Consider the following 18,532-nt stretch of genomic DNA (forward strand, 5'->3'; position numbering starts at 1 on the left):
TGGGAACGGGCACCAGGCAGTGAGACGAGTATGATACAGCTGTGATTCACATGTACAGGAACACGTCAACACGTCAACAGCCATGTCAAAATACATACGATACTTTAAAATAGATTACCAAGAAACTTTGAATCTAATAACGTGCAAAAGTAAACACACCTAGTCTTTCACAAAACCCCCACGCACAATGTTCATCTTTTACATGAGATACAGTGAATAATTAATGTATAGATTGAGTAATAAATATCATCACACAAATATGCTTTACTGCTCACTTCTGAATGTTTCTGAATAATGCCGTCCCATGCACCACCTTTTATCTTCCACTCACCAAAATACGAGGAATGTTTTGAACGCTTGCTTCAGTCTTGTGCTTTCTTAACACCTAAAACCTCAAGTAACTGTCCACACAGCGAGAGGACGTGTCAGGTGATAGAAGAAGGGTCGACGCGATTCATGTTGATAAGATATATGTCCTGTTTAACATAATATTATATATGAAGAAGAAAAAAAACTTGAGAGAGAGGTTCAATTTCAGTGGCTAAAGCTATCCTTCACAGCATAGTGGGTGGCAGCAAAGTTCCAAAGTTCACAGATTCAAAGTCAATCAGATATTGTGCAGAATCAATAAGAACTAATGATACAAATAGTTATAAACCTTTGTGAAAATAGACAAAAACAGAGAGAAAACACTTTCAGTACACTGTAAAAACAAGGAGAGGCGTCGTGTCTGTGCGTTTCCCTCCGTCTCAGAAGCCAGGCACGTGGCAGTACGCCTCCAACGAGGCCAAGAGGATGTAGATGAACCAGAGGGAGATGAAGAAGAAGAAGGTGATGAGCTTGGCGGTCCTTGGGCCCCCGAGCTCTCCGCCCGACACGCTGGGACGTCGTCGGTAGAGCAGCACCACCACACATACCAGCGCCATGATGGTGAAGAGGGTGACGGAGAAGGCCAGGGAGCCCGGGTTCACCTTGAACGGCTTGCCTTTGGTACGCCAGTAAACTGCTGCAATGGTCCACGCCACCCCAATGCCCAGGAATACATTCACCGCGTTGCTGCCCGTCACGTTGCCAATGGAAGCGTCAGCGTATTGGTCCTGGATGGCTGCCACCTTGCTCGCAAATGTGTCTGTGAGAGAGAGACAAACAGGTGAATTTGTACAAATTAATCAAACGTACCTGATGGAGAGCAATGGTGTGCTCTCATCCCAAAACCTACAAGAACAAATATTACAGGTACTTCATAGATTAAATACAGGTATGTTTGACATAGTGAGGATAAGAACAAGTTTCAGGTTGCCAGGTTGTGGAAAATCCTGCACATAAATGCTGGTAATGATCAGTTAATGCTGATGGGTATCTCACTTTCTAATAAGCTTCTGACAGTTTGAAACCGAACAAGTTAAGACGCCACTTGGAGACATCATATCCAAGCCATAACAACCAGTTGATTTCTTCAAAAAAGAAAAAAGTCCCTCTCCCTCTCCTTTATGACACGGTACAAGACAGCTGCCGCTTTGCTCTACAGATGGATGAAGCCACTGACAGCAAAAAAGACTGAGGTGTTCAGGGCGTACATCCGAAATGTGTATCCGTGTTGAACTGGGGTGGGATGGGGGCCCAAAAATATTATTATTATTATCGATTAAAAGCGGGGCCTTGCAGAAAAACTCTGGGAACCACTGCCATAGCACTTTAACATTAAGTGTCAAACGGGGGCCCCTGTAGGAGATCTAATACCGTCATTGAAAACATAGCACGTTGCCACTTCTGTAATTTAAAGTTTGTCAGCTATCAGGGGCCCCTCTAATAAGAATAAGAAAACCTTCATTTGTCCCACAATGGGAATGACTGCTTGCTGACAAGCCGTACCTCTGGCTGCTTGGTAAGGAGAGGACGCTGAGGAGTGTTGTTTGTTTTCTTCCTTTGAAAAATGTTAGCTGGTGTTTAATTTGTCAGTTTTTGAGGTGCTCTAGGATTTTGTTCTGCAGCCAGGCAAGCTGATTCCCTCTGCATGTATGCTGAATGTACTTCCTCGCGGCATAAACTATTATTATTCAATGCAAGATTTTGGCCAAGGGTCGTTTCTCAGAAATGATGGGAGAGATATTTGACTCAAAAAATGTGGAGGAGTATAAACACTGGGTTGTTAACAGCTTTTACTGATAGCAGGTTGTAATGCAAATCTGTATTACTAGGTAAAAGTATATTAAAACAAATGTTGAAAGAAACATCTCTCCTCACCATAAGGAACTTATTATTTTCTGCAGTTACTAGTTTCTAACTTATCTAAAGCATTTTCCAGCACAAATAGTCTGCCAGCTAAAGGAGAGTGTTTGGAGAATACTTGGGTAAAACCTGCCAAAGCCTATTTTTCATAATCTCATTTGTGTCTCTCTGTAGCAGTGTTTAGTACACGGTGAAGTGGGAATACGATTAGGAAGAGAATAACAAGTGCGACCAGTGTTTTTCTTTGTTTACAGCTTGTTAAAGTGCAAGACAACAAGGATTCCTCTGACAGCACAGGCGGAGGTAGAGGTTACACAAGTGTCCCCAAGCAGCTGCTTCTATTGCACGGGCAAAGCCCAGAGGAGACACAGAACAAGTCCACCGTTAGGGCCAATCGACCACACGGACGCCCACCTGGAACAGAGGTGCCGAGGGCCACGAACACGACAGCGGTGACCGAGTCTTTGAGGCCGACGGTGCAGCCGAAATGCGAGGCCAAGTCCCCGGTCACAGCTGTCAGGACGCCAATGAGGGAGATGGAGACGAAAAAGCAGGCCCAGCCGTTCCAGTATTCAGTCGGTGGGACAAAGGCGAAGAGGACTTTCCAGAAAACTGTCAGGAAATGCATAATGTAATCGAAGCAGGATGGCAAGCGCTCCTCCCCGCTCTCCTCCTCGTCATCGTCACCTGGCAAAGACACAGAAGAGATGCTTGAAGACAAGAAAAATACAGAACCAGAATTGCCCCTTCTGCTTTTTTTTGTTCAGACCATTATTTACAGGATCTAGATACTATATATATTTTATTCAGCTGTGACATTATAGCTTTATGGAACTCCTGAAGGGCCACAGAGGGAATTCATTTTTCATTACATTACTTCGCAGTAGGTTTCCCCCTGATCCATAGGAACAGCTCAGTGATTATCACAGTGTGATCATCCAGACCAGTTATTACACAGTGCCCGGTTAGAGCAGCACTCCACCAAATGTGCCATTTTACATTATATAGTTATGGAACATCACTGCTTTTAGCTGAGCCGCTCTACCCCACTGCTTGGATATGGTGACAACTGCGGTTTGAGGCCATGGCTGGGGGTAGTCTAATATCATATTATATATCACAGTACATCTCTGCCTGTCCCTGGGGATCGGAGGGAACACAACACCGCACACTGAACAATTTCAGAAAATATATCCATCACACTTCTCTCTGTGCAATATACCTCAAAACACTAAGGAAATCATTCCAGCTTCTAATCTTTGTTGAATTTAGAGAATATCTTTGACAGCAAAACACGGTCAAGATCATTTTTCAGCTATTTCATTAATGTGTGGGAGCTAACCTTTCCAAATCATCATCATTTTAATAGTGTAAATATAACTGATGATGACTCAGTGATTAAGACATACACATAGGCAGGGAGCATATTTTCTATTTGTATATGTGTACACTCTGCATGCAAATCTGAATGACCTAAACCTGAAACACATCTCGGGTGTCTAAGCCAGCTTTTAGCCCAAATGTTTTCTGCACTGGTGCAGGTCTGAAAGGTTAACAAAGCGAAATGAAAAGCTTTTGAAAGGGCAAAATTACAAATTCTTCAGAGCCACTCATTGTTCAGACAGAGCTGGCCAGTTTAGTTTTATTTAAACTTATTGGGAGCCGAATAAGGAATTTAGCACATCCTGCCTTTCTTAATAAACTGTCTGGATTAGACTGAAGCAGAAAATAAACACAGAATCGCCTAAATGTATGAAAATGGGCTTTGTTTCTGTAAGCTCTTTCATTCATGATCTGTTAAATTCGGCTCCTTTCAAATTCAGCCAATGGCAATTTGGAGCATTTGGGCTTTTAAGTATCTAAAAAAAAAAACTACACAAGAGGCAGCTGGTGGGGCTGATCCAGCTTGCAGGCTCTATCTTCCACAGGTCTGATCTCGGAGGAATGAACAGATGAGACATTTCGGGACGCTGTGGCTCACCTGCGCTGACAGTGACAGCGCTAACAAACTGCTCTCTCCAGCTGCTGCTCCCCACCACCAGAGCCAGGTTCGTCTTCTTGATCAGCTTGTCCACTGTGCTCTGCAGGCGGCCACGAAGGGAAAGAAAGCAGAAGAAAGGTGCGTTCACAGGTACGAGACACACGGTATCAGCATAATCTCAACACTATTGGGCACCTGGGACGCTGATGATGGAATTAGATGAAATCAACAGCATCTCTCCTCCTGCTGTGGTGCACAGTGAGTCACCAGAACAGATGCAGAGCAACACAAAACCCCACTATCCCTCAGGAAAAGGGCAATCTGCCAGCACAAAGCTGCTTTACACCAGTGCAGTAAATAGAGCCAGCAAAAGAGACAGCGCAGTATCATGTTGCAGATTAAATTGCCTTAAAGGACGTCACCACCCTTTTACACTTGATGTCGATATCACAGTGATATACTAGTAAATACAAGTATTAGGTTTGGCCTCTGGGACTACACAGCTAAGAAGAAGTTACAAAAGTCAGTCAACTCTGTCTAGTATGAATTGATGCAAAGTCGGTGGAGCACCACGTTAAAGTTGCATCACGGTTAAACGGTAACATTTTCTGATCTCGTTTGACTATTCAAGCTTGACGGAATGACGAGTGAATGACTCTACAAGCAGAGCCATTAGCTACATGAACATAACTCATAATTTATCACATTTCTCCAGTTGGATTAAAAATTTATCCTCCACAGTCCAGCCCAAAAGACTGAGGCATAACTGTGAATGCTGTAAGAGTCCAAAATATCAGTGTTTTACTTGGGTCCCCATGGTGTCTGTAAAATGGTTCAAGGATTTGGAGGTTGAGGCTCTGAATGCCAAAGAACTGAAGGGGTGTTCAGGGCGGTACAGTGGTGTAGTGGTTAGCACTGATACCTCACAGCAACAAGGTACTGGCTGACTGGAGCCTTTCTGTGTGGAGTTTGCATGTTCTATGTCCTATGTCTGTGTGAGTTCTACTCCCACTGTCCTGCTCGGACATGCTCGTTAGGTTCATTGGTGATTCTAAACTGACCGTAGGTGTGAGTGTGAATGGTTGTCTGTCTCTCTGTGTTAGCCCTGTGGTAGACTGGAGACCAGTCCAGGGTGTGCCCCGCCTCTCGCCTGATGACAGCTGGGAAATGAATGAATGGAAAATGAATGAATGAATGAATGAATGAATTAGCCACTTATTTGGAGTTACCTTGAATTCATAGGACTCCTCAATGACCACCTCCAGCTTAGTGTGCTCTCCCAGACAGGGGCAGCCCATCTTTGACACATCCTCTGGTCCCGCCGCTGTCTTGTTATCATTGGTGTCCCCTGCAGCAGAGGAACAGGCGCACAAACTGCATCAATCATTCGGTGCTTCCCACATGGTTCTAGGAGGAGAACCGTTCTAAGGCACAGACGTGAATGGTAATGAAGCTCAGTCTTCTGTGTGTGCTGCGGTCTGTTGGTCTGACTCATTTCAGTTTCTTCTTCTATGAATCTCTGCTGCTGTGTGATTGACAGCAGCCAAGCATAATTGTCAGTCTTGTCCCCAGAGTTTGATTGACAAGAGTCATCAGTGAAATAAATAAAAATGCCAGCCTGAATATAGATACTCACTTGGATTGGAGTTTTAAAATATTAACCAAACATTTATTTATATCAGTGGATAAGGACTCATTTTGATACATATTTAATTACATATTTTTTCATTTAGTTCATCACTTATTAATGTAATTTAGGGAGAGATAGTTTACATTGATATCTATTTATTGCCATGTGAAATTGCTACACTTATTTATTGTATTAAATATTAAAGCAGTTACATTCACTTCTATTAATATGAATAGGTCTCACATAGTCTTCCGCGCACAGTGGTAATGAGAGTTCAGCATGTTATGGGTCATCGCAAACATTTGCTGGCTATTCATTTTCAGGAAGTTTTTCAAAGCCGGAAAACCAGCTTCATATGCTGTTGTAGTTTTTTTGTTAATCATTTTTGTGATGCTTTGTGTGTCTGTGTGCACCCGAGAAGTGCCGCAGGACCTAAGCAATTTTACACGCGTCTCGGAGTGACAACTACTGAATTATTTGGAGATCTTGCAATTTGGATGGTTCACTCTCCACCGGGGGTCACAGTTTTTGTCTGAAAAATCAATCATGAAAATGTCACTTGGAAAAAAATGCACACACACACAGTTTCAGCAAAGAACATCTTCATGTAAGTATTTAATCTGAATAACCCAATCTGAGATCTGTTGCGTTGCTGTATTATTAATGTGATTATATTATGCAAATGTTGTCATTGCAGTCTTTGGAATGTACTATATTTTAAAGATGTGTAACTGTGTAAGATATGTGTCTACACACGGAGCCTCTAACATACAGACTGTCAATGAAATACACCAAACATACTAAAGAGATCACACCTGGAAACTTAAAACTGGCCACAGAGTCAAGAAGAATTTTGTCAATTAATGCTCTTACCCAGTAATTTAATAAAATTATATAGTGGACATAGTCAATACATATAGTAATGAGGAACATTCTCCATAGTTGTAGCATTCAGGCCCTGTGATAGGCGACCTGTCCAGGGTGTACCCCACCTCTCCTATCCCAGAAAATGAATGAATAAATGAATGTAGCATTCAGCTGTGTCCACAACTCACCATGTCTCTGTCCCACCTCCAGCAGTATGGGCTCCTCCAACACAATCGTGAACGTCTTGTTCTTCTCGTACTCCTCGTCATCGATGATCTTCACATTCAACAGCTTCCTAAAGGCAGAGGGGTCAGGGGAATGAGGAGAAGGCAGGTGGATGGACTGGTTAACAGGCTTTATTTGGGAAATGACGGCAGCTGTGAATAGGAGTCAACCTGCAGTAACTGCACCTTAAACCACTCAAAAATAGAAGCGGAGCAACCAGTAAGAGCGGTTTCTAATGCTAAGTCTGTGCTTTTTGAAGACATTCAAACACAACCAGCGTAGCCAAAAGGTAGACCTCCCACACAATGAATCATGAAACATATCTGTTAGATAAGAAGGTGGAAGCTCAAGATTACCACAGATTAGCAGAAACCTGCTCTGCAAAGCCATACGTATTAAATAAAAGTAGAAATGAAATGGATATATTTCCCAGTGCCCCACGAGAGGGCGAACTCTTTCTGCACCATTAATTCCATTAGAGCACGTGTGGAGAAATAGCCCACACCCCTCCCACACACTTCAAGTCGTAAGTCATGGGAAATTGAATTATTATCTTGTTCTCTGTAGAAATTAAGCACCAGCATAAAGCAAACCCTTATGACTTATTTAGAAGCAGAGTTTGTGCTCTTAAATCTGGGTGCTACAGAGACACGTTGCGGTGCCAAACTGTGACCAACATATTTTCTCCAGCCCGCTTGCATTCTCTTACACTGTCACAGTCAGTCTTTCTCTCCCTCCATCTCCCTAATGATATGTGGGTGGCTGTCTATTTCTGTCCACACATGTACGCTCAGGATTTGACAACGCGCAGGAAGAGCGTTTGCTCGCAGAAGAGAAGAAGTTTATTTTAAACATCAGCGATACGTCATTGGCTGTCTAATGTCAGGGAAATGTCATGCCAGTGGGAGCAAAGAGAATCGCAGTGTAGCCCAGAGTCCTCACAATGGGAACAAAAGAGTATATGTACATATAAGGTTTATTTTGAAGCATCATGGCAAGGCCTTAAAATAAAATGTGAAGGTTGACTCTATGACTGTACTCATGCAGCCGCCATTTTGATATTACATCACGCTGTAGGCAGATGCTCTTTGTCTTGCTGCAGTGTACCAAGATAAGGAGAATATAACTGGCGGACTTTACATTTTGTGGACTTCCATTAACTAGAAGTTAAAGGCCGTCAAAAAGCAGCAGGGAATTGGGTTTATATAAGACATTAGACTGACTAGCTGGCAATTTATATTTAAACAGCTGCCAGAGTCTAATGCTTACTTGTAGTAATTTTAGCCAAAAGGAGGGTGCTAACGTAAAGAAGGGGGAATAATGACTTTTGAGTATCTCCAGCACTAATATGAGTATTCACCTGCTTGAATGATTAATTCAACAATGCCGTAAGTCTGGCGAACAATTACCTGCAGCTCATCTGTGAAAGAAACTAAGCATTGTCTTAACTTTAATAAAAGTTTAATTGCAGATATTTGGAAAGCTGAGAATCATGCGGTACCCATTGTTAAATTACCCTCAGGATTCTGACCCCTGCATTTGCTGCTTACAGATATAATAAAACACAAATATGCATTTCCGTTGTGGTAAAATATAATTACTTAATATTTCATATTTAAATACTTCCATGGGGTTGATTTGATTTTATAAATGTTTGTCTCGAAGCCTGGCCTTGCGAAGCTATACCAGAAACAATGCCAGCTTGTTAGCAACAATTCACGTAGCGAGTCTACTAATAAAGTAGTCTAAGGAACTGTTTGACATTTTGGGAGAATATACTCCCATTTCTCTTCATTTGGATGTATATAATATTTCAACGGCTACAGAATGTTGTTAGTGGGGGCCTTTGGGTCCTATGGGTTGAGGGGAGGGGCCTCTGTGGATCATCCCACAGATACTTGATCAGTTTGGGATCTAGTGAATTTGGAGGCCAGGTCAACACCTTGTGCTGTTCTTCATGTTTTTTTAGTTGTTCCTAAATTGTTTTTGTGTGTGTGTCTGTGTCAGGCTGCATCCTGCTGGGGATGGCTGCTGCCATCAAGGAGTGTCATATCTATGGGGTGGGGGTGCCTGGTCTGGTCCAGGTGGGTGCTACATGTCTAAGTAACATCCACATGAATACCAGGTCCAAAAGTTTCCCAGCAGAACACTGAATTGTCACAAGATGATCAATGTTATTTACTTCTCCTGTCGTATGTATCCAGTATATGAGTGTTTCAGACTGTTGTCCTTGGACCTCTGGGTCTTGAAAACTGATTTTTACTCTTGTCGTGGTGGCACATTGAACCACTGCTAGGCTTTAGGTAAACTATCCTGTTTAATAGTGGCTTTGTGAGGAAGCTTTTTACAAGAAGTCTGATATAGCGAGCAACTTAGTTTGGCTCACTATCTAAAGTTAAATACTAAGATGATTCCACTCTGGGAGAGCATGGTTAGCTTAGCTTAGCATCTAATCTGGAAGTAGGGGGAAACTGTTAGTCCGGTTGTGTCACAATGTTTAAAATCTACCCATCGGCAGCTCTTAAGCATACTCTAAATGTATTTACACTGTTGCAGATAAAGTTGGAATAATTTTGTTTTCAGATGCATGAGAAGAGGTAAAAAAATATAAATATAATATTTATGGGCAACAGTGTATCTAAAAAACAAACAAACAGTATTAGCTGCATCCTAAAACTATCTCTATCACCAGTGACTTTAAAGGACACATCAAGCACGTTCCTCTTAGTAAAACTACAATTTGCTATTGACTCTGTCATCCAAGCAAATAGGCACATTTCTCAAAATGCCAAGCTATTCTTTAAGATTGCTGATCCTTTGAAAGTGCCTCCCTGTGTGGGCTTTTGAAATGGTCACTGTAAGGATCAATTTCCTGAATAGCACCATCTAGTTCTGCTTCATGTGTCCGACTGTATCTCTGCAGGTTGATGTCAACTCTCATTATTACAGGCGCAGTTGGATTCTATCAAAACTGCACAGTGCTCGCATGCTGCATATCGCATTTCGGTGTGTATCGGCTGCCTGCCTGTTGGCTCCAATCCTGGGATAGTTTCTGAGAAGCCATAGTGGGTAATGTATACTGCTATTGCATCTGTCATACACACTTTATTGTCTGTGCCCTGAAGCGAGATGTCTGTTCCACCTGGGGCAACCACAAACTCTTCTGTACGTGGAACACTCTGTAATCAGGCTGGCATTTACTGAGACGCTCTGTTTCTAAATTAATCATAAGGATTCATTTAGCTTGACCTGGGAATGGATACAATAAGATCCCTGCAGCTGCGTGGCTCTGGGATGTCATCTACAGACTCAAGCATCATGCAGCCCTCTCCTCCACATTCTGTGTTGGTTTTGTGAGGGTGTTCCAACTTCCTCCCACAGTCCAAAGACATATACAGGAAAATCTTGAAGACTGGAAAGTCCAAACTGCCTACAGGTAAGGGTGTGAAATATTTCATACCACCTCTGTGTTCACCCTGGGATAGTATCTCTGATTTCTACCTCCTGCATGCTGGCAGAGGCTCCAGCCCTCCTGAGACTCTGACAAAAGTGAAGCCAGCAGAGAGAACGAAGCGAATGCATGACGGTATGTCAAATTCCCACAGCTGAACCTGGCAATACGAACATTAAACGGACGCACAGAGAAGAACGTGGCTTTTCATGCCCACAGCAGTTAAAGTATGAACGTTATTGCGGGGTGTTATTATATAGAAAGAATTCATACGTATAGAAAAATGTTTTGACATTGATAATGATAATTTGTACTTGAAAACTTGTCTGCAGCCATAGCAGCACCTTGTTACTGTGAGGAGGTACAGTGGGAAATGCTCATGGTCGACATTTGCAGGGACAAGCCCAACATACACTTTCTCAGTGGGTGCAATATTTGACATGATCTAAGGTTAGCATATTAGCATTACATTTACCGTCCTGCAGTGAACATAAGCATGGCTGACAGGAATGAATTTTGTTGAGTTCATCCTAAAAGGGGGGGGGGCTTAATGGGGCAAATTTAATTGAAATCCTTCCACAGTTATTTAGACATTTCCCTCAAAGCCCTACGGTCTTTAGGATACATCCTCTGTATCCTAATGAACCAGCAGCGAAGCTGCGAAGGCACCTATACGTTTTCTTCCCTATTATTATTTTTCCGCCATGGGAGTCTATGGCAGCCCATAGAACCGTATGGTAAAAAGTTGTGAAATTTGGCACATAGCTTAAGGGCAGTCTCAATATTACTTTGACTGAGTTACATGTAAGCACTAAGCACGGTCTAGCGCCACCAACTGGTCAAAGTTTGAAGTACATTTGTGCATGTAACTTTTGAACCGTATGTCCGATTTTTGAAAACAAGGTATCGTTGGAATCCTTGGACCAAGCCGAGTTCAACGCACCCTATGGCGTCAATTTCCGCCATGATGGATTTTCCGCCATTTTGGATTTTATCAAAAACACTTAAAAGTTTTCACAGGTCACAAATTTTGTCTGATCGACACCAAACTTCGCGCACATCATCTACAGACCATGCTTCATTAACGCATTACTTTTTGTCTTCGGAACTAAAACCGTTCGCCCGTAACAGCCAATGGAAATTTGCAGCGAAGGTGGCGTTTTCCATTTGATCTTATATCTCGGCAACGCTTTGGTGCAATGAAACCAAATTTGGTACCACGCTTCCAGACGCTGTCCCAAGTGCAAGAAAAAAATCTGGTGTCTTGTGGCCACTAGGGGGCGCTATAATTAGCAAAACATTGTTTTTGCTCATATCTCTTGATGCGTTTTTATTTGAAATGAAATTGTGATATCCGCAGATACCGTGGGTTGCCCCAGTGACAGTTCACGCCAACTTTTCGTGTTAGCCAATCGCAGTCGGCGGCAAAGCCGCCAAACAGGAAGTTTTCTTATATATCGGTGATGCTTTGACTTCCGAAGACCAAACTTGGTCACACGCTTCGACACTCCCTTAGAAGTGCGCAATAAAAATCTGGTGTCATTCGGCCACTAGGTGGCGATGTAATTAGCAAAATTGCGTTTTTGCTAATAACTTTTGACCCGTATGCCTGATATTCAAAAACCTGGTACTGTTGGACTCCTTGGATCATGCCGAGATCAACGATACCTATGATGTTAATTTCGCCCCATTGGATTCTCCGCCATAATGGATTTTGGACGATACTCAAAACAATTGGTGACCTTTGACCTCTAGGGAGCGCTGCAATTAGCAAAAATGCATTTTGGCCTGTAGCTGTTGATGTGTTTGGAATTAAAATGTACTAATGGTGTCTGGTAATACTGTTAGACGTCCTTAGGCCAACCCACGCCAACTTGTGATGTCATCGTAATTGATTCAGCTGCCATATTGGATTTAATCAAAAACATCAAAAAGTTTTCACAGGTCACAAATTTCATCTGATCTTCACCAAAATTGGCACAGGCCATCTTCAGACCATGCCTTATCAATGCATTGCTTTCTGGAACAACTGGCAAAAGCATTCGCCCGTAACAGCCCATCGAAATCGGTGGCGAAGCCGCCAAACAGGAAGTGACCTTATATCTCAACCAATCCTGGGTTGTTTGACTTGAAACCTGCTGTGACTGCTTAATGCTATGTGTCTGATGCAACTGCATTGAGTTACATGGCCAATCTGGACTGCTGAACTTTCTGCTTGGCCCCCTCAATGCTGCTTGCAGCTTTAATTGTATCTAGTAGATGTTGAGATATTTTAATATAAAAGTTAAAAAACATCTTCTGGGAAACCCGAACGTCTGCACAACATAGCCGTACATCCAGAGATTTTTCAGTCTAGATCAATGTGATGTGGTGGACTGATCGACCCTGAATTAACCCTATACTTTGAGCCACATCACCAGCAAAAGCTAAAAAGTGTAGCGTAACTATATCAAGAATTTAGATAAGACTGCTGTGAGCATCAACTGTAGGAATAGATGCCTCACACCAGTGCTGCTTAAATGGAGCAAACCCTTCCTTCTCTCTTGATGAATACACAGAAGCATCTGGTTTTAACGTCTCTGAGCGTGCTAATGCTCCCCGACTCTTTCTCTGCTGCTCCTCTTAGCCGTGTTTCTCCGGAAGTTCAAAATGTTATCGATCCCGACTACATTAAGCATGAGAAATAAAGACTATCAGCGTATCGATTTCCCTTTTCAGAAATGATCCCCTTGCATCTCTTTCATCTAAGCTTATGTAACTGCCCCCGTTATCCACTTCAGCCTCAACTAGTGCACAGTTCCTCACATTCTGAGGCGCTAACAAAAACAGATATGAGCTTATGCTGCACACAGCCATCAAAGGATCTGTGCAGATCTCCCTCTAATCCACAAACACAGAATGTAAAATGGTTTTCTATGTCAGCCTGTTTATTTTGGCTCAGAGGTCTGTGTCTGTACAGCATAATCTATTTACTGCAGTGCAGAATTTAGAGGGTAAATTATTATTTAACTGCACGCCTAGATTTTAAACCGTTCCTCCTGGCTCCGTGTCAGAAGCTTAACAACTTGGCTTCCTTCTCTTTTGCTGCTCCGTGTTGTGAAACATTGACGGGGAAAGGCAGATGTACACAAAGATGCACACAAAGCCAGAGACACTGTAACAAACGCGCGCACACACACGTGCGCGCGCACACACACAGAGGTGCCCGGAGGCCTGCTGCCAAGTGTCATCTCTTTGTCCTGAACGCCCAGGGAAACACTTGGGTAAGAAAAGGAAGCTGTCTTTGAAAGATGGCAGCCTGCGGAGCAGTAAGCAGCACCAAAACACATTTCACACAGAATGCGTGCCGGTTCATCTGCTCAGAGTAACAACTACACACACAGATGCATACATACAAAAGCTGAAATGCTCTAAGATGACAGTGCACAGACATAGCGATGTGTCTCACTTGCATCTTTTAACAGGACTGACTCAGTCCCAAATTAAACATCCTCTGTCTGACTTCAGCACCTGAGTATCACAATTTAGGAACAAAATGTGATCTAGTTTGACTTCATCTTAGGCTCTTGAAAAATGGGGAACTTTGGCTCCATCGGCTCGACATCAAGCTCTGATAAAACCTTCAGGTATGCCTAGAGAAGAATGCTTTTCCAAGAAAAAATTACAAAATTTATTTTGATTCAGCTTCAAAGATAAGAAAGCAGCTGTGACTCGACTGTAACCAGCAATTGTGATTCAAGATCTGAGCTGAGCCCATGATCAAAGTACTCGTTCGCTTACTTGCTATTCCGAGGAGCACAGGAGAAGCCGAGCACAGCTTTGACATTTCCCGTTGCGCCCGGGTTTTCTTTTCATCTGTTTTCTGATAGCAAACTGTCCTGCCCTCCTGCTCTCCACGCTTCTTCCTCTCTCGCTGCACGGTGACTGTTGAGAGAAGCATGACTCCCGATAACGCAGGGTGTGCAGATGCTTGTGTCACAGTCAGCTTGCTACAGTCTGATGAACAGACTCTTGGCTCCGTCGGTGAGGATTTTATCTACTGCTCAGTCTCTGTTTGAATGCAGATGCAAGCTGCCTGCCTCTCATCTTCCATTGTTATTCACTATTGGCTCATTAAGCCTCTGCAGCTGACTGCTCTATGTTGAAAACTTTTGGGACTTCTTTAAACCCTCTTCACTCTCTTTAATTGCTTTGGCTGCTCAATAAGCTCTTTGTACTTCCCCTTTTGAGCGACATTTTGTTTGATGTGGGTTTAAAGTGGATTGATCACCCAAGCACGCCCTTAGTCTGTGTGTAATAATACACACAGACTAATGTGCGAAGAGCAAAGCAAATACGCGGACAAATGTACCAGCAAACTGCCAAACACAAAGAACAATGAAGTCAAATCTAACCTGCACTGCTAGGCAAAAAAAAAAAAACGAAAAAAAAAAAGACAAAATAGGGCGCTCTGCATTCTCTTTGACACCGTGTATTCACCTGCCTTTCCTCCCACTCAGCCGACCTACACACTACACCTACACACGAGCCCTGAAATTCTGCTCGCACAGAAGGACTCACATTTTATTCCTTTGTTTCGTCCTTCGGCGTGCAGTAAATCACTTCGCGAGGAGCCTGACACAGATGAGGACATTTTGTGTTTCTTTAATTAAGAAAAATTACTGTGGGCAACTGCCAGGTCTTTTGCCCGTCTCATCATAAATCGAACACTACAAGCGCGCTCATCATTCAGCCAAATTTTCTGCACAGCTTTCAAAAGAAAAGCACTTTCAGAGGTCTCTCTCTTCCTGTGTTCTTCTTTTTATCAGCCTCTCCGCTGGTGCGCCCGTGGATCCTTTTGTTGAAGCAATCACACAGGCTTCATCACATGCACCTGTTCCGACACCCATCCCCTCCACGCTGCTGCTTAAGTCACCTGTCTGATTTTCTTTCCTCTGCTCTGCCGCTCATATACACTTCCTTTGTTTTTCCTGAGTTTTTATTGTGCTGCATTACAATGAACACCCATATAACCTCAGCAGAAATCCCAAAGGTGGTTTTATATTCTGTATTCAGTCAGCTAGTGCAGTGCTTCATCTTCTTGTTCCTCTTCTTCTTCTTGTACACCAGCCTCAATGTTTCATTATCTGCTGCACAATTATATCCTCTTATCCTCCCACGTCATCCCTCCGAAAGATCTAAACTTCTCTGAGTGAACGTAGCTGTGACTCACATGTCCTTTTATCCATTACCAGAATAGATCATTTACAGTAATCTAGAAGGACACTTTTACATACCAATGTGTGGGCTGGGATGTTTAATCAAGTGATGAGAAGCAACAACAATTACATGAAAATGAGGAATTGGCACTCACATGGTCTCGTCATTCTGAAACTCCAGCTTGCCGGACACGTCTTCGTAGTCCTCTCCTGCTTTGGCAGTGCCTTCCATGGTGTGGTAGGGCACGGCCACCTTCCCCCTTGCCCCAGACGTCCGGTGCACCTTCACCTGCATGTTGCCGATGCTCTCACTGACCCTCGTGGTGTTGCTCTCAAACGTAAAGATGCCGGCGTGGTCGTCATCGTAGATGGTCACTGTGGCGGTGTGAGCATTGCCCAGGGCAGCCTTTGGAGGGACGTGGGAGGAGAGGCCCACCGTGCTGTTGCTGGAGGTGATGGAGCTTGGCTCCAAGACGGAGACCTCGGCTCGGTGCACGATGCGTGGGTTACTGAGGCGCACGTAGAAGTGCTCATCCTCCTCAAAAATGTCATCGTCGATAACGCCAACAGTGAACTCCTTTGTTGTCTCACCAGGCTTGAAGACCAAAGTGCCCTCAGCAAACTCATAGTCTGAGCCTGCGTTGGCAGTCCCATCCTCTGTCCGGTAGTCCACCTGTGCGGCACAAGGAAAGAAACTTTATTAAATATTTAGTGACTGGAGTTGTAATAAAATGCTGAATTATTAATATTTTATGCCTTGAGCCGTTAAAGTTGATTTTGAATCACCCTCTGTCGTTACTTTTTCTCTTACCTTGACAGTGCAGCCATTCTCTCCTCCATGCCGGCTCACTGACAGCTTTAGTGAGCCACAGTTCTCAAAGCACTGGTAGTGAGAGGGGTCAAACTGGAGGTAAATGGTGTTGGGATCTTCTTCTTGCCCACTGGCCTCGTGACAGCTCACCACCTTCCTGGCCTGGTCAGCAGCGTGTTTTTTCAAGATGTTCCCAGCTCCGATCATCATGCGCGTGGCTTGAATGCGGTAGAAGGCCCGGCTCTTCTGCTGCTGGACCAGTACTTGGTAGTTGGCCATCTCAATCAGCTGCTCCATGTCTTTCTCTGGGTGCCTCTGTTTTAGATCTTTCAGAGTGCGAGCCATCTCCCGGCGGGCTTCTTCTTCTTGATCTTGCTCAGCGCTCGTCCCTCCTCCTTCCTCCACTCCCTCCAGCATCCCATCTAGGGCCTCTTTGGGATGAGTGTGGGAGTTCACACCCTGTCCGTCCATCTCCAAATCCATTTTAGTGAACATGGCATCTCCCTCAGACTCGATGATAATGCCACGGGTCTTGTCAGCACGATAACGCCTGTGGACGTACTTGTAGAAGAGCAGGCGCCGGTCTGCAATCCAGGCTTGCAGCACGCAGAGAGGGAAGAAGAGGAAGGTGAGGACTGCCTCCCAAATATCTACCTCTCCGGGGGAGAACACTGACAGGATGAGATACAGCCAGATGTACGCAAACACGCTCCATGCAGCAGTGACAAAAAACACCCGCAAGTGTTTTATCTTGCGGGTTTCATTTTCTGGCACCACGTACACGCAGAGAGCGATGATGATGAACATGTTGAACGCAGCGCTGCCCACGATGGTGCTGGGACCCAGAGATCCGGCCTCAAAATCGTGGCCGACCACTTCGATGACAGACAGCAGGATCTCTGGCGCTGATGAGCCCAGGGCCATCAGGGTCAGGTTGGATACCGTCTCATTCCAGATGCGCACAGTTGTAGTCGTCGTCTCACCATTAGGCTTCTTGATGGTGATCTCCTTTTCCTGAGAGGTGATGACCTCGATAGATGACATGAAACGGTCGGCGATGATGGACATGCCCAGGAACATGTATACGAGAGCTGCAAAATAAACAATGGCACGTGCCACCTTGTCACCCACAGCAGGGTTCTGGGGGTTCCACATGGGCAGCACCACGCCCTCAGAGCAATTATCTTCACTAGAGCAGTTGCCCGACGTGCTGCCAGTATCTTCACTGCTGCTGCCGTGGGAAAAACGAGTGACTCCCGGGAGAAGAACCAGCAGAAGCGAGATGAACATGCACGGCGTGACAGGTGGAATGCAGTTGAAAATACGCTTGCGCAGAAACATGGTGGCGTGATGAGGTTTGGAGTCTTCTAATGCTGGAGATCAATGCATGTCACATGTGAAGGTTCGTACAAACCTGTGAAAGACAGAAGAGAAAGGAATTTGCATGGATGAGATAGCCACTTTGACCAGATGTTCATTATTCAGAGTTCTATTCTTGAAATACTGTAACCTTGACAAAGAGAGGTTTAACATTGCGTCAGTGCACACAGTCATGCTCCTTTGTATGCAAAGGTGGGAACCAACAGTTTGGTCGGCCCGAGTTTGGAGAGCCAGAAACATTGGCACCTACTAATCGTTGAGTCATTGGTATTGAACTACCCTGTCCGACTCCCACACATGTAACGTGGTCATTCTGTGCTAAGCAGCGGTAAAAATGTTACCCTCTGCACCTGTAGTATCGAGGGAAAAACTGACTCAGTGCATGTACCGTCAAGCTAGATGGGATTCCAAAAATAATCTTTTCTTTAACAAGAAAATAGAAGTTGTTCTTAGGAAGGCATATTGCTACAGAAATATGTATATATATGGAAATGCAGCACTCCTCTCAACGCTTCAGTCTAATATTCTGTTGTTTTTTCTGCATTTTACATAAGCTATTTAAACTATGTCAGGGGAAAACTTAATATAATTCCTCAGTGCTTTTCCTGGCAGCAGCATCTTAACAGCTTGAGTGAACAATTTTGAGACTGTAGCATCAATACTGCCCGCAAGATTAACATCTGCATCAATGTGAATGGAGAGAAAGAGAGGGAAAACGCCCTCTAACATAATCTGGTGCTTCCTAATTAAAATTTTAAGA

The 18,532-nt window shown here is 43.9% G+C and overlaps 1 protein-coding gene across 1 annotated transcript; it reads right to left on the reverse strand.

Moving 5' to 3' along the window:
• Positions 1-215: 215 nt before the first annotated feature.
• slc8a4a (solute carrier family 8 member 4a) lies at positions 216-17,733 on the reverse strand (the record flags this gene model as incomplete). Its single annotated transcript, XM_084565206.1, has 7 exons — positions 216-1,129; positions 2,644-2,916; positions 4,211-4,310; positions 5,440-5,558; positions 6,896-7,002; positions 15,737-16,254; positions 16,393-17,733. The coding sequence occupies 7 exons, from the start codon at positions 17,731-17,733 to the stop codon at positions 750-752; spliced, it is 2,838 nt and encodes a 945-aa protein (XP_084421332.1). The 3' UTR covers positions 216-749.
• Positions 17,734-18,532: the final 799 nt, after the last annotated feature.

This window comes from Chelon labrosus, assembly GCF_963514085.1.
Source record: "Chelon labrosus genome assembly, chromosome: 17".
NCBI lineage: Eukaryota > Metazoa > Chordata > Actinopteri > Mugiliformes > Mugilidae > Chelon > Chelon labrosus.